The sequence below is a fragment of the Gigantopelta aegis genome, chromosome 8 (genome assembly GCF_016097555.1).
Source record: "Gigantopelta aegis isolate Gae_Host chromosome 8, Gae_host_genome, whole genome shotgun sequence".
NCBI lineage: Eukaryota > Metazoa > Mollusca > Gastropoda > Neomphalida > Peltospiridae > Gigantopelta > Gigantopelta aegis.
The window spans coordinates 18,367,003-18,384,279 of NC_054706.1; the positions used below are offsets into that span (position 1 = coordinate 18,367,003).

At 38.0% G+C, this 17,277-nt stretch overlaps 1 protein-coding gene and 1 non-coding gene across 2 annotated transcripts in view; one reads left to right on the forward strand and one right to left on the reverse strand.

Moving 5' to 3' along the window:
- Positions 1–6,272, forward strand: part of LOC121379244 (sodium/calcium exchanger 2-like) — a 49,521-nt gene extending 43,249 nt beyond the window's left edge. Inside the window, exon 11 of the mRNA XM_041507767.1 lies at positions 310–6,272. Within this exon, the coding sequence (XP_041363701.1) occupies positions 310–552 (243 nt within the window). The 3' untranslated portion in view covers positions 553–6,272. The remainder of the gene's footprint in view (positions 1–309) is intronic.
- A 2,822-nt stretch (positions 6,273–9,094) lies between these two features.
- Positions 9,095–9,166, reverse strand: Trnag-ucc. The gene has a single exon. It is a non-coding gene; the product is annotated as a tRNA-Gly (tRNA).
- Between the last annotated feature and the right edge of the window lie 8,111 nt (positions 9,167–17,277).

A 17,277-nucleotide genomic window follows, 5' to 3' on the forward strand; every position in this document is an offset into this window, starting at 1 on the left:
TATCCCTCTCTGTTTGTCCCTATCGCTATCTCTTTCCATTCCACCCTGTCTGTGTGCCAGTCTATCTCTGTCTGTCTCTCTTTGTCTCTCTCCCTCCCTCTCTCTCTCTCTCTCTCTCTATATATATATCTCTCTATCTCTATCTCTATCTCTATCTCTCTCTCTCTCTCTCTCTCTCTCTCTCTCTCTCTCTCTCTCTCTCTCTCTCTCTCTCTCTCTCTCTCACACACACAAAAAAATAACCATATGTTGAACATAAAATGTGAGCTGTCATTAAACACACACACCCTTTCCTCTACATCCTGGCAGGGCAAGACGTTCGAGGTCCCGGCCGGCTCGCTAAGCTTCAGCGTCATCCTCTACATCGTCTGTTCCCTCCTCGGCCTTGGTCTCCTCGTACTACGCAGACGGCTGCGGTTCTTCGGGAACGCCGAACTCGGTGGACCCAAGGGACCCAAGATATTCTCAGCCCTGTTTATGATCTCTCTGTGGATCTTCTACGTCATCTTATCGTCGCTGCAGGCGTATGGACACATTTCTGTTAGCATGTAGATAGATTGTGTCTGTCCATCTCAGTTAAAGGTGCATGTTCCACTATTCAACACTGTATGGTATATTTTTTTACTGTTAGAGATCCTTGTAGTAGAGTTGGTTTAAAGTGCTCCTATACTGGCAGTAGCTAGTAGGAATTTCCCTCTGAGCTCAGTTGGTAGAGTGCTGGTCTTTCATACTGAGATACTGTGGTTCAAATCTTCTCAATGGAGGTTGATTTTTCTGCTACATCATTATGAACATTGACAAATTGGCAAGTGTGAATTAAAGTTGAACTGGATGAATATAGTTCCGTATTAAATCACCAAGTGGATAAATCAGAAATTTATGAAATCAATTCTTTACAGCCTTAATTTTTTTATTTTTTTATTTTACCATGAAACCCCTCTAAACTGGACACCCACAGGACCATGTAAAAAGTCTGGCTTTACAGGATATCTAGTTTACAGAGGTTCTGTTCTGTACTGATATTTAAAAAAGAAATGTATTGGAAAATTCCAATTTAGTGAGGGTCCAATTTCGAGATATTTCACAGAAACTAGCTGTAATACAAATTAATATTATAATTTCTCTCATCCGTTTTCCAAATATGTTACCCAGGTGTATATAAATAAAAATGTTCACAATAATGTTGTTTTAAGATGTCATTGTAATTTCAAGCTGTTTTGTGGGGAATATGTACCTTTAATTCACCAATATGTGCCAAACATTAATCATTTGTGATAAGTCTTACAGACATGAATCTGTCCAGGGACAAGCCCCTGGCTATCCAGAAACAGGCCCCGGGACAGATATGCTCGAAAATCTAGTGGTATATGAACATGTAAAAATTATTCGCACTCGCACAGACATGAAAATAAGTATGGTGTGTGCTAACATATATATATATACAGGCTACCGTACAGGGCTCGAAATACATGTAGTGGCCTGCATAAAGTACAAGGCAGTCCAATTTGTTTTAGACCTATAGTAGGTGAAATAGAAAGTCACCTGCTAAAACCACCCCAAAAACCAGCAGGTAATTAAGACAGATGTATGTACAATTATCTCATCTGCTATTTATCTTGTGATTCTGTTATATTTTAATTCCATAAAGCTCAACAATTGGCATGGCCATATTGCTCTGGGGACAATAAAAAAAAAAGAAAGAAAAAAAGAAGACCTTTTTACCACACATTTCCATCACTCTACACTCAAAATTAGTTGCAATCCATCTAAAAATATAGCTGTTTGGTACTAAATTGCTAATGTGAATAAATGTTGTTATCCAGTAGGGGGGTGGGGGGGGGGGGGTGGTGGCTCAAAAATACATCTCAGAGATCCTGCTTTTTCACATACAAACTCTCCCGTCATCTCTTTGATGTCTTTTTTCTCAGCAGGCCATTTTTTTTAAGCAGGACAATGTCACATTTCTTTTTGCGAAATGTTTTTAAAAATATAACAGCAGACCATATTTTACTTCTATTTCGAGCCCTGCCATAAAACTCAGACATGTTAACCTAAAGGTTACGATATATTTAAATGTTTCCATTATCACCATAAAATCCCTTTAAAAACACCCTGATATTTTGTTATTCATTCATATAACTGTTCTCTTTGTACTGCTATTTGTATGTGTATCGTATATTTAAATAACACAGTTTGTACTTAATTAGGAGATAACTATATGGAGTTTTTAGATTTGCGGGTGTTATTGTCCATTTGATCCCACAAATGTCATTTTCGACCAAAGGCAAATGATATATTTGTGGGCATCAAATAGACAATAACACCTGCAAATCTAAAAACTCCATATGGTTATGTCCATTGTAAACGGATTTGTTTTTCTACAGAACTAACTGTATATATTTTTAATTTATTTTAAATACCTGGTTACAATCTAACTGTAGATCTTTGAACCATCAACTTGGCTAGTTCCAATTGCTAATGACGTCACTTTCTAATGACATCATTAGCTTTCCTGGTGTTATTTTCATTTGATCCCGGAAAAAGAATGTAATTAACCAATCACAATAAGAAGACACTCGCCATCAGTTTACAATCTGCTCTACAATACACATCCTATTATTAATATTGATTTAACGCACTTGATCGACACAGAGGTTTTATCTGTGTCTAAGATAGGCCCCTTCCTAAATGAAAGTAGCACTGAAAATTCCCAATATCTATGTTAAAAATTCCCAATATCTATGTTAAAAATTCCCAATATCTATGTTAAAAATTCCCAATATATATATATTTAATAAATGTCTGTTCCAATAAATTAATTTAACAGTGGTGTACTGCATAATTTAGTGGATGGAAAACATATCCCAAGTATGATTTACTCACATTAATTTTCCCAATCCCATGGGATTCCCATCAGACATGAGACCTTGGTGAAAAATCCAGGATAAATCCCTGCGACATCAAAGTGCTTACTAACACACTTAGGGACCACTAGGCTGTAGGACCCTAGGGAAACCCCTGACAAGACAGAAATATACATTATATTTCATTAGATTATAGATTATTTTTCTTTTTTCTTTCTTTGAATAGTTTTTAGCTACATGTATCTTAAATTATTAATTTCAGTATGGTGGTTTTAATTCACCACTATGATTATCTGATTTCTGTTAATTTTATAGATGGCAGTTTAGTATGTTAATTTCTGTGTATAAATACATATATTTTTAATATTGTTATAAGATTCCTGTGCAGATAGTGCTTGTTACACAGATAGTGCCAATGCTTGTACGTTTGTATTGCCGTTATTTACCTTTATTTGCATGTGAAATCAAATCTAAGTGTAGAATTAATGAAGCTCACTGTATGTTGTATATAAAGATGATGAATATGAATGCCAAAGATCTGATACTTTCTGACTTTATTGTATAATTGTAGAAAATGGTTAAATTGTTTATGGCCTGTTTTTACAGCTACATGTATATGTTATTTATTGATTTTGCTTTAATTTATTTAATATGTAAGTATGTATAAATTTATCATTACGTTTATTATACTTCATTGGTTTATTATACAGTGGATATTACAATGTACATGTGTATTGGTTTTTGTGTATTTCTCTCATTGTTGTATTTCACTTATTTATTATGTTTTGCAACATATAGTTTATAAATCCCATACCAGTCCAGCTAGAGTGGAATATAAGTTTTATTTCCTTCCTTCTGTCTGTCTGTCTGTCTGTCTGTTCATCTGTCCTGACATTGTTTTCACAAAGCTTCTAGATATTGAGCTATAATTTTGTATATAGTTATATCATGTAGTGTTACAGATCAAGTTTGACTTTCATGGCAATTTACACCTTTTTGACAGTTATGGCCCATGCACTTAGAATATAACAACAAAATTTGCATTCCAGACATCTTTTTCGCAATGCCTCAAGATATCGAGCTACAATTTTGCATATAGCTTTATCATTTACTGTTGCAGATCAAGTTTAACCTTCATGGCAATATATCCATTTTTGACAGTTATAGCCTTTGAGATATGACAATCTGTTTTCCAGACTTTTCTTTCACAATGCCTCAAGACATTTTGTATAGAACTTTATCATATACTGTTACAGATAAAGTTTGACTTTCATGGTGATTTACCCATTTTTGACAGTTATGATGAGTAGTTTTAGTACATTTGAATATACACTACATGTATATTTAGTATTTAATATTTTCATATCAATTCATTCAGCTTTACCAATAACTAGTGCAACTCTCTTATTTTGAATTGTCTGAATTATATTTGATGATTCCATTCGAAAACAATGAAGATACATGTTATTGTTATTTAATATTTTCATATCAGTCCATTCATTTAATTTTAATGACAGTACCACTCTCCTATTTTAAAATGGCTGTATTATATTTCATGATCCATTTGTAAAAATGGTGTATGGTGATATACATTTGTTTATATATATTGTGATATTTGTTGCCAAGAACATTTTGTAAAGATGTATAGATATATTGGAACATTGGAGCAATGTGTGAAGTGGGGGGGGGGGGGGGGGGGGGCATGCTATAGGATGGTGGTGTTATACGGACAATTTTGAGGGTCTTTTATATAGTAGAAGAAAGTAAATAAAAGGTTTTCGGCTTCAAATTTGGAGGTGGGGTAGACCCCCCACCCACCCCACCCACCCCCAGTTGTTATGTGCTTGTTTAACATACAATGCCATCACCAATCTCTAAATTCATAACTCAAACAAAACTTTTTTATATTTCACAGGACAAAGCTGATAACCTACACCATTAACATATATATATATTTATTAATTATTGATCGTCATTGAGGGCAATATCATGTTTTATGGACCGAAGAAATTGATATTGACCGAGGCCAAATTTCTATATTTTCGGTCAGTATCACAATAAAGATACAAAATTTGTGTATGTATTTATGAATTAAGAGTTTAGATATGCTTTTTTAATGTGACAAAATGTAGCTACTAAGCATCTTACAAAGAATGATGTCATGTATCTTCAGGCACCGCCGAGCAGGGAGGTGGGCTGGATCACAAATATTATTGATAGTAAATCTTAAGGCAGAGATTAATTTTACTTGTAGAATGCAAGGAATTGCATTTCAGAACATCTAGTTTTCAGACTTTTATTGGGAAGCATACCCCCGAACCCCCTAGAAACTGCTTTGCGCCCTCGACTTGTCAGACCCCCCAATGTCTATTTGCTTCTGTCGTGCCTGATCTTTATGACATCATATGGCAAAAGCCTTGCTAGATTTATGACACTCAATTTGCGTACAAAAACTGGAATAAATAATGACTTTCAACTGTTCCTGTTGGTTTGCAAGCTAAATAAAATGACCGGTTACTGCCTCATGATGTCAGCTTTATTCTGTTCAAGTTGAATGGCAAATGCCACTCGACAGTGCTTCATGGCATTAGCCATTCTAACCTTCGCAGAACAAAACTGATATCTTAAGCCAGTATCCAGTTAGTCGCTATGTATGTATCAAAGTTATAACTATTTTATTGTGTACAAAGACTGTTATAAATACTATGATCAATGATGGGCGGAGGGAGGGGGGGAGACCACTGGCCTGCACCCAGCTCTGAAGATTATTCAATGGTTCCTCCCAGCTGAAAGGCAAATTAACATACAAGTGCTCACCCCCACCCCTCCTCCAGTCACTGGCATCTTCCAATGCCTTTCAGTATACAGATGTTAACATATATTGTTACTCCCTGTCATGGACAGAACTCTGGCAAAGTCAGAGGTTGTGCCCACGACAGGCGTGCTTGAACAGTTTTCTGACGGAAGCATGCCAAAAATTACCCACACCCATATTATATTGTTAAGTGCTCTCCAAAGAAATTTGAAGTGGGAACACTATTGTTAATGCTATTCTGTGATAGATTCTTAAGGTTATTTACATTATTTATACATGTGTTTATTTATTTATTCAAGCTCCGTCCATATATAATGATAACTACATGTAGCTGTCATTGGTATTGTATATATACTTGTAAATATACATGTGACTGTATGTACTCATTATTTATGTTACTGTTTATTTCATTAGAAACAATGGTATTTCCCTAGAAACCGTCATTTGCTGAGAATAGCAAGCAACGGCACAGAAGCGGTCAGGCCCTTTATAAGGGCCCTATGGGCAACCTAGGAGACACCACAGCATCGTAAAGGTCTAAAATGAACGAGCTACTCTCGATTCACTAATATCAAAACCTATATTAGCTCGGCCATTTACCTTTCGACCGACCGTTCAAAAGTGCGCCAAATTCCCTCAATCAAAATTGCGCACCCTTTTCTCTTTGGCATTTAACTGCTCCATTCAAATTCCATAGCACCACCACCACCCGCCTGCTACCGATTTGATCGGGCTGCTGGTGCTCACTTGCACCTGCCAGTGCAGGCGGTCCCTCCTCTTCCCCCCCCCCCCCCCCACCTTTCCTGTCATGGACGGAGGAGCCGGCCAAAGCCGGCTCTTGTGCCCACGACAGGCGTGCGCTACAACAGCTTGTTCTGAATGTGCACGTAAAACCCTATGACATGACAAGTAACGGCACAACAAATGGTGGTGTGTTGTGTTAAGAGTAATCACTGCAACACAGAACAGTGGCTTTACCATGGCATGTCTAGTAAGTCAAACTCAAGTTCCACAGCTTAACTTAATACACTGTGTTAAAACAATTTACACTTTTGTTTTCTTGGCTGGATCCAAGAATTTGTTTAGTAAGGGATGTAACACACATAGGGCATTGCTGGGCTGTTAATTTTCCATAAACTCATCGTAACTGGTTATTTCTTAGATTAATTAGAGTGTTCCAGTGCTTTGAAGCAGGCACACATCATCAGGAACCTCAGGTCAGGTCAGGTCATAGGTTTTAATGTGCACATTCAGAACAAGCTGTTGTAGCACATGCCTGTCATGGGCACAGGTGTCGACCTTCGTCCAGGACAGGCAGAAAGCTCTACTATCTACCCCAGGTTCGTAATATACTCATTTTAAATGTTTCTTTTATAGTTACTGTAATAAACTTGCTATAATTTTATTAAGTGTTTGGTTTGATGAAATGAAGACTAAAATTGGATTTAAAGGAACAGAGAGGGTATGTTTATTTACCAGCACCTCGGCACATTGTTTTCAAAGTCCAATACTACAAATTAAGCACATTGTTTAAGCATTGGATATTATGTGTCTAACATAAGGTAATGTCATACATTGTCTAGAGAATAAAAAAAAAAAAATTGTGTAAAAGATCCCTTGCTGCTGTCAATAAAAGTAGCCTATATGAAACTATATATGTAGTAGGTTTCTTCTCTCTCTCTCTCTCTCTCTGTCTCTGTTTAAGTGTTGGTGAACAAATATCTCCTTTACTTTTGATATAGCCTACATGTACCAGTTGCTGAACACTGGTAGGGATGGGCTCCACCCCTATCCCCACCCCACCCCCCACCCCTACCCCCCCCACCCCCTTCACATTTCGAAGTGCAGACCTTGCCATGAAAATAAATTGAAGGGAGCCATTACCATATTGATACCAGGGCCGTAGCTATGATTTTTTGTTTGGGGGGGGGGGGGGCAACTGAGTAGTTAATAGTCTAAAACTCCTTTTCTTTAAGTTTCTATAATGCTTTCCAAATTTTTTCGGGGGGGGGGGGGCCTGCCCCCCTTGCCCCCCTGCTAGCTACGGCCCTGGATACCACAAATTGATAAGCTAAAAATTACTCTCCTTGAACTGATCTCAGGGGAGTGATGCACAGCGAGCGTGATAGCTCCCCTTAAATAGTGAGGTCTGACATTTGATGTGCTCTGAAAAATCCACCGTGTAGTAAATTAAAGGCACAGACTATAGTTTCAGCCCGTGAAAATGGACACTAAGTTACAACAGAGTGAAACAAGTGTCAGTGACGTTGAAACGGTGAAATACCAATTAAAAATAGACTAAAACTCGGACTCCATAGCAGTTACATCTCAGACGCGACGTGCGTTTTTTAAAAATACAATGTATGAACAATGCATTTTGTGATATTAATAACATCAAGATAACCAGAAACACTTCGGATGTACGGACGTGGAAAATCTAAACAATAAAATATAAGTAAAGTATGATTTCCTATATCGAAAACGGCTCTAATAGTGAAAAATATGCCTTAGTGTTTAAAAACTAGGGTCTGTCACTTTAATACATTGAACAGATTTGTTTAATTGGGGGGGGGGGGGGGGGGGTAATATCTTCATTGGCTCGGTCTTTTAGAGGAGTATCGTCATATAACAATAATAGGGCAGTACTTAAACATTGTACCCCTACCTGAATTCTGTCGACCTTGCTCTTTTTAAACATTGCAATACTTTCCCTGGGGACAAAAATCCTTCATTCGCCCGTTAAATAGGATTATAAATGTTTCATATAACAGATGGGAGGGAGATTCTTCAAAATCCCACACCAGCATGTGAAGTAATAACTCTCGGAAAGAACGTGCACAATATTAAACAATTTCAATCGCGTCCTCCTTTGCCGCATGGAGTCTTTTCCATGAAGTCCTTACATGCTTTATGCAAACGTACATAAAAGATAAATGATGTATCGTTTAATGGAATTAATAATTTCAATTACTGAATGTTGTCAGTTTCCATGTCACCAAACAGTTTGTTGATTCCACTCTGTTTGTATACGTGTGTGCCTCCTTGGCAGCAAGGCATTTCACGCTTGCGTTTAATCGACCTGTTTAACTAGACTGTGCATATTAAGTGCACTGGAGTTCAGTGTAATCAAACCTGTTCATTCAGCAGACCAGTCTAACATCATATTTTATGTGCACGCCTTTGTAAACATGCACGTAGGACGGCTTCTAACTCAGTCAGTAGAGTACATGTACTTGTTTTATGTGCCTGGGTCGTAGGATCAAACTCCGTTAGCTGAACCTATTGGCTGTTTCTGTTATCCCAAACAGAGCCCCATGAATGATGACTGATATGCTTACCTGTCAAAGGTGGTTTGTACTTTCTATTAAAAATTTACATAAAATAATAACAATAAAAGAAAAATAATTTTAAAAAATGCGTCGGCCGGGAGTCGAACCCGGATCGACTGCTTGGAAGGCAACCATGCTAACCGTTACACCACCGACGCTTCACAAAATAATAGGGCTTTATAATAAAATAGTTCAGCGATAGAGTGGAGAGATTTTATTTGGCTTGAAGAAAACAAACTCATGTTACTCAATATAGATCGATCTCTGAAATTTACTTTTACTCTATATTTACATTTGAATTATGTGATACAATTAAAAAATAATTAATATTTTATAGCAGCTAACAATATCCGCATATATTGTGTGTGTGGGGGTGGGTGGGTGAGATCCGGCGTAGGACTGAAGGTGCCAAAAAAGTTGGGGGGGGGGGGCACACACACACGCACAAATACATGAATAAATATATAACCATCGCTGCTGCTACAAAGCGGGGGGGGACATCCCCCCCCCCCCTCCACGTCACTGCCAACGTTTTATATTTAGCATCGACGCCCCAAACTGCGTTCGGCTAATGACAAAAAGGAAAGAATATTCTGTATTTTTCAGTTAGCCTACAGGACATGAAACGCAAAGAAAAGAAAATCAAAACGAATCCAAACCAAATGTAACACGTATCACCATCCAGTAAACGGCTAAGCTTAGAAAGCGTACGTGTTTCTAACTGCGTTCATTTCTATCTTTAAAGCCATTCATGTTCAATGATAAAGATAAGGCCACATACAATTATTTATTTTTTTAAATACTTGTTTAGCGTCCACCCATTAAATTTTTTCCACCCATTTAAATTTTCCAGGTAAGGATCGAGGGAGGTTTGTAGAATGGCGTAGTGCAGGAAGAAGACATCTAACCGTGTTATTCATGGTCAGAAGGAATGATAGTAAGGTACAGAACACCAATGGTTCGTAGAACCCTTTCAAGCAAGAAATTGCACAAGAAAACATTAAAATTGTTGTAAAATCTTTGTTCAAATGAAAGTTCAACTACATGTATAATTTAAAGTGTCAATGTATGATGAAAGATATGTAAACAGAACGGTATTTGTTTTTGTTGTAACACCCCGTTGTACATGTACAGTTAGTGTAATTTAGTTCTGAGAAGCCCAACAGCACAAGTTTGTCACAATTCATCATACACATTTCGAAGTGCCAGTGTTGGAACTCTATCAGAACCAACTTTACAACACATTTACATGCAGATAAAAAACACTGCTGAAATGTTACAACACTCCAATGACACACTGACAGTCATCTCATGCAGTAGTTCAATCTCTAGCAGTGAATATTTTGTCCAGGGCTTCTAGACTATTTATAAAATCCACTAGCCATGGGATCAGTGATTTTAAACATTTACTAGCCACGATTAAAAATTCACTAGCCCTACATTACTGTTTTTTAATACAATTTTATTAAATACTACTAATAATTGGATATGTCACCTAAAGATGGAGATAGAGCTTAAAAACACTAACATTAGGGGTTGGAGTGATGGCAGGATATTCATATTTACGTAACTGCAACATTTGACACCACTAGCACTAGCCGTCGGGCATGGCAATAGTAGTTATTTACTAGTCCAACATAGACTATCACTAGCCATGGGAGTGGGGTTACCACAATCTAGAAGCCCTGATTTTGCCACGCCTGTTAACCCTATCCTTTCTGCTACTATCTTCACAGTATGGATTGAAGGAAGGAAGGACATATTTTATTTAACGACGCACTCAGCACATTTTATTTACAGTTATATGGCGTCGGACATATGGTTAAGAACCACACAGATATTAAGGGAGAAAACCCGCTGTCGCCACTTCATGGGCTACACTTTTCGATTAGCAGCAAGGGATCTTTTATATGCACCATCCCACAGACAGGATAGTACATACCATGGCATTTGATGTACGAGTCGTGGTGCACTGGCTGGAGCGAGTAATAGCCCAATGGGCCCACCGACGGAGATCGATCCAAGACGGACTGCGCATCAAGCGAAAGCTTTACCACTGGGCTATATCCCGCCCCTAGTATGGATAGAAGCCGTCCAATAACTATAATAGGCAGGAAAACGTTTTTACACTTTATTTGAAGGTTGGGGTGGGATTTTTTTTTTTTTTTTTTGGGGGGGGGGGGGTGTTTTTTTGTGTTTTTTGGGGTGTGTGGGTGGGTGTGTGTGTGGGGGGGGTTGTGGTTTTTTAAAATAAAAAATAAAAAATATTTGAAGGTCGGGGGCATTTCTCAGGTTGGGTGGGGACTTAAACAAGTCATTTTATTGTGTGACCTAAAAATAAACTTTATTGCATATAAACATACCACATTTGGAACTGGATGCAAGACAGGTAATATTTGTACAAGCATATGACAAAGACAAACATGATACTAAACTAATTATTGGTTAATATACATACATGTATATTCATGAACAAGTTCACACACGACACTTGCACAGGCAGGGTCATGGTTTTGCATAATAAATATAAATTTGCCCTGCATAGTCTAGACATCATTTTAAATGTGTTATTATGTAAAGTTAAATATTCATATAGTTTAGAACATGGAGTATTATATTTCACACATATTATGATGTGATGATATTCATCTTCAATCAGATTTCACCTATTATATAATCGTTTTTCTACTGGGGTAAAGGGTTTTGTGTGTTGTGATAAAGTATGTTTGTGAAATATGCACAGTGGACGGACACTTTGATTAATTGTTGTTTTGTTTTTTTTTGAAAGTAAAAATTAAATTTGTCAAGAGCAGTCAGTCCTCCACGTGGGGGGGGGGGGGGGGGCAAAAATTACCCACAGTCTACATTTTGTTCTATTAAATTTAGATAATGTTACGTAAATGTTGTTGTTGGATTGCTGGGTTTTGTTTTGGGGTTGTTGTTTTTTGTGTGTTTTGTTTGTTTTGTGGGGTTTTTTTTTTTTTTTTGGGGGGGGGGGGGGGGTAATTTCTAGGCTACATTATTGCGCCTTACAGTCTAAACTAAATTGAGTCTTAGCCATTCCCATCACGGGGAATTCGCACCCCACCCCCCACCCACCCCCACCCATCCACACACATACCATTAAAAATCGTACGTACGGGCCTGTCAATATAGGTCTACTATACATGTAAATTGGCAATACGTGAATAGTTTGTAAAATATAAATTTTCTAATGCAGTGATGTTCTTAATTAAAACAATTTATACATTCAAAATTATTTACAATTGTTCTGGATGGACTGTGTCTACTTTAAGTAGGGACACAAACATTTTTGCAAATCGAATTTAATAATTGAAAACAATTGTAACAAAAGGAGTATTGAAATCAATATAAAATATTTTTAAAATGCGTCGGCCGGGAGTCGAACCCGGATCGACTGCTTGGAAGGCAACCATGCTTTTTATCTTTTTATTGACAATATCAACATAATACATAAATAAATACAACATGTATATAATAAATAACACACACACACACACACACACACACACACACACACACACACACAAACAAACGACCACTCACTGACTCACATCAAACGCACTTCTTATAAAGTCTTAAGGAATATTGACTGCTAATACTAATTATTAAGAGGATATTTAAAGATTAATAAATACATCATCATTCAAGTCAAGGAACCTATTATCCTTAATATATTTATTAGTAAAAAGAGAAAGTTTATGTTGAAGACGATATTGATTAAGAAGTAATCCAGAGAACTGACGCATGTAGTGCTTAAAAAACCTAACAAGATTGATATTTGATCCTCTTGATTCAGCTATTACAAGTCTTTTAATCGGATTGGTGTTACCATTTCAGCGGGGCATAATATTTCATGCAAATGGGATAGTGCATATAAAAGATCCTTGCTGTTAATTAATCAAAGTCCTAGTAATGAGCTACTCTCGGCAAACTAAGTTCCAAAATATATATAGCACCTCCTTTTCCATTTTTGCGGACCGATCAAAAATGTGTCAAATTTCCTTCATTCAAACTGCGCACCTTTTCCCATTTGGCATTAATCCTACGTGACATTCCGAATTCCACAGAACCCAAACCAACCCTCCGCCTGCTACCGATCCTGGTCATTTTATTCATTTCATTTCAACTCATTTTCGTGCTTATATCCAATTAAGGTTCAAGCACGTTATCCTGGGCACACATAGCAGCTATCTGGGCTGTCTCTCCAGGACAGAGGATTAGTTGTTTAGTGGTTAGTGAGAGAGAAGAGGGTGTAGTGGCCTTACACCTACCCATTGAGCCCTTAAGAACTCGCTCTGGGTTGGAGCCGGTACCGGGCTATGAACCCTGTACCTACCAGCCTGTAGTCCGATGGCTTAACCACTGCACCACCGAGGCCGGTGACCCCGGTCGGGCTGCTGGTGCTCTCTTGCACCTGCCAGTGCAGGCGGTCCCTTTTCCCACCAACTCCAACCCCTTTCCTGTCCTGGACGAAGGAGCCGACCGAGGCCGGCACCTGTGCCCATGACAGGCGTACGCTAAAACAGCTTGCTCTGAATGTGCACGTTAGTCCCTGTAACATAACATAACATAGCATAGCATAGCATAGCATAGCATAGCATAGCATAGCATAGCATAGCATAGCATAGCATAGCATAGCATAATTAATCGATACAAGTAGTTCATTGTATGGTGTTTCTTTTTTAAAGAAAGAAGTGTTTTATTTAACGACGCACTCAACACATTTTTATTTACGGTTATATGGCGTCAGACATATGGTTCAGGACCACACATATTTTGAGAGGAAACCCGCTGTCGCCACTACATGGGCTACTCTTCCGATTGGCAGCAAGGGATCTTTTATTTGCGCTTCCCACAGGCAGGATAGCACAAACCATGGCCTTTGTTGAACCAGTTATGGATCACTGGTTGGTGCAAGTGGTTTACACCTACCCATTGAGCCTTGCGGAGCACTCACTCAGGGTTTGGAGTCGGTATCTGGATTAAAAATCCCATGCCTCGACTGGGATCCGAACCCAGTACCTACCAGCCTATAGACAGATGACCTGCCACGACGCCACCGAGGCCGGTTCCTTTTTAATTACCCCTGTGGTTCTTAACCGTATGTCCGACGCCATATAACCGTCATCGATATATTCAACATTCATTTATAACAGTAAAACATCTATATCTCTTGTTCTCGTTAATTATTTCTTTAATTAGTTCAATTTAATTGGTATACATGTAATTATATTTAATTTTCTCAATGCGCTTCTTAAACTATTTGTTACTATATTTTTAATTTGTAATGCATATTGTAGACGATATGTTGCTCGAGCTGGGATGTCATACATTCATTCACCATCCATCCTTTCATCCATCCATCCACCCACCCACCCTTCTATCCATCCATTCATTCCTCCCTCCCTCCTTCCATCCATCCATCCATTCATACATTCATTCATTCATTCATTCATTCATTCATTCATTCATTCATCCTTCCATCCTTCCATCCATCCATCCATCCATCCACCTATCTATCCATATTCATTGTTTATTCTCCAATTTACTTTACTATCAAATATATGCAACGGTACATAATTATTTGTTCCGTGATTCATAGAGTATTGTCAGGGGATTGTCACAGACAGTAATGATAGACGACAGTTAGTAACTGGCCAGCCCGCTATGTAAATAGTGTCTGTCCAGTGATGGATCGTTCCTTTGATCAACCCTCATGACGAATTGGAGCGCCAACGTTTATTGTCTAATTATTATAAATTAGTACATGTAAACGTGTAGACTATATATTATATCGGGGTTAAACAGTACTGTCGTTTGCTAAATCACAAATACCAATTAAAGTTTGCAGTTATTAAATCGCAAAACAAACTGATTAAAAAAAGCAAATAAAATCAATGTTTAAAAAAGCCTTAATTTTGTGTTTGACATAGACGTCGGCAGATGTCCGCAATACAATGTGTGTGTGTGTGTGTGCGCGCGTGTGTGTGTGTGTGTGTGTTAAATGTGAGGTTATATATATATACGATGTACAATGTGGAATTTAGAATGTTTATAATCATCTCTGGTCCTATTAGCCTAAAAGTTTCTAATAACATGTAGAATTATTAGCTAAATTATTGTGAACTGTCGAAGTAAAAAAGAAAATACATTGTAGTCCATATTGAGATTACCTGGGGTGGGTGGGTGCGTGAGAGGCAATGCATACCTTGGTCTATCCAATTTCAGAGTTGTGGGGGTCAGTGTCCCCACCCCACCCCTCGCTTCCTATCCCTATGTTTGGCTTGATGGCCAGATTTTCTGACCAAATTTACGAAATATATTTTTCGGTCCAGCTTCAACCATGATATGATGTCACTGGAGTTACCAGAATTTTTATATTGGAGGGTGAGGGGTGGGGGGGGGGGGGGGAACACCCACACTGGATGAGCCAGCACCATTGTCTTGGGGTATCATAGGGTGACAGGAAAATAGAAAATGTGGGGGGAAAAGGTGTAATGGGCATGGGTGGGTGGTGTGGTCAGTGCCTGATATAGGTAGGACCTAACCCTTTTATAGGCGAACGGTATAACATCAATTAAGCTTAATTAGTTCAAACAATTCAGTCAGCACATGACCTTGTTCACCCACGTCACAAATCTCTGTATCCGCTGGTCATGAAATCGGGTTTCCCCCCAGGTCATATAAAAGTAGGTCCGGCCTGCTTCCACCGAAAGTTAGTGATAACTGAATGAAAAATATATCCATAGTCCATCCCACAGGGAGCACCTTTTTTTTCATATTATGAAATTTACTACAAATTATTTATTTCTGAGCCGATTGTTTTCTAAATTTGACACAAAAATAGTAAACAAAAATTATTATTTCCAAAAAACTTTTTTTTTACGTCAAATTATTTACAAAAAAACCCCACATTTTTTGTATGATGGGACGGACTATAGACCTACTAAGGGCTATATCGGCACACACATACACACATACACACACACGCACGCAAAATCCCCCTTCGATCTTTAGCAAGAAAAATCTATATGTTCAAATCAAAGTGAAATATTCGATCACGTGAGAGATCACATGGTCGGAAATTGCCGTAAACGTTAAAGGGAGACAATTTTATGTAACTGCTGATGCTGCAGTGGACCAATTTCCTGTAAACAAATAAGTGAATTATCATTTACCGGTCACCCCATTCGTAAGTAATATTTGGTTTGTTCAAATTCTCCAATAAATCAAAGAAACTGATTTATTAGTTCTGTTAAGCATGAATTTAGTGGATTTATATTTTTTTTAATTAAGTTAAGCAGAAAATCCAAGGGCAAAGTGTCTATCTGGTCCTACAATGGCTACCATCGCTTTCGAAACTGCTTTCACCCAACGACAAATACACGAATACGATGTTTACGGAAATACTGTTCTATATTTTTCAGTTACGATACGTGAAACAAAATAGATTGTAATCAGTTAACGTAAAAAACCCAACAATGTGGACGTAAAACAAATCCATTCGGGGGTCCAATAGATGTCAAAATGTAAAAAAGAAACCCCACCAAAACAATGGTGAACTAAGGTCTGCCTTTGAAATACTGTGCATAACAAATATATTTTTGTTTTTGTAAAAGCTTTTCAAAAATCTAACTTGCATGAAATAACTGTCGTAAGCACGTTTATCACAGTTCACACAAATAACAGACTTTGTAAAACTGGTAAGTTCAACTAGATCGTGGGAATGAAAACTAATATTGTAGTATTGAGCTAGCCTATAGTATAGGTAGCCCGAGTACTCTTACCGTCAGAGTACTTGGGCTACCTATAGGCTACTGATGTTTAACTATGATACACATTGACACTGACCATACATTGTAAAGTTTATTTTGTTTAACACCACCAGAGCACATTGATTTATAAATCATCGGCTACTGGATGTCAAACATTTGGTAATTTTGACATATATTCTGAGAGGAAACCTGCTACGTTTTTCCCGTTAGTAGCAAGGGATCTTTTATATGCACCGTCCCACTGACAGGATAGTACATATCACGGCGTTTGATATATCAGTCGTGTTGCACTGGCTGGAGTATGAAATAGCCCAATGGACCCACCGACGGGGATCGATCCCATACCGACCACACATCAAACGGAACTTTACCACTGGGTTACTTCCCGCCCCCTGACCATACATTGTATGCAACTACTTGGTTGGCTTGAAGAAAACACTAAATTTATTTATTAAATGTGAATAACAAAT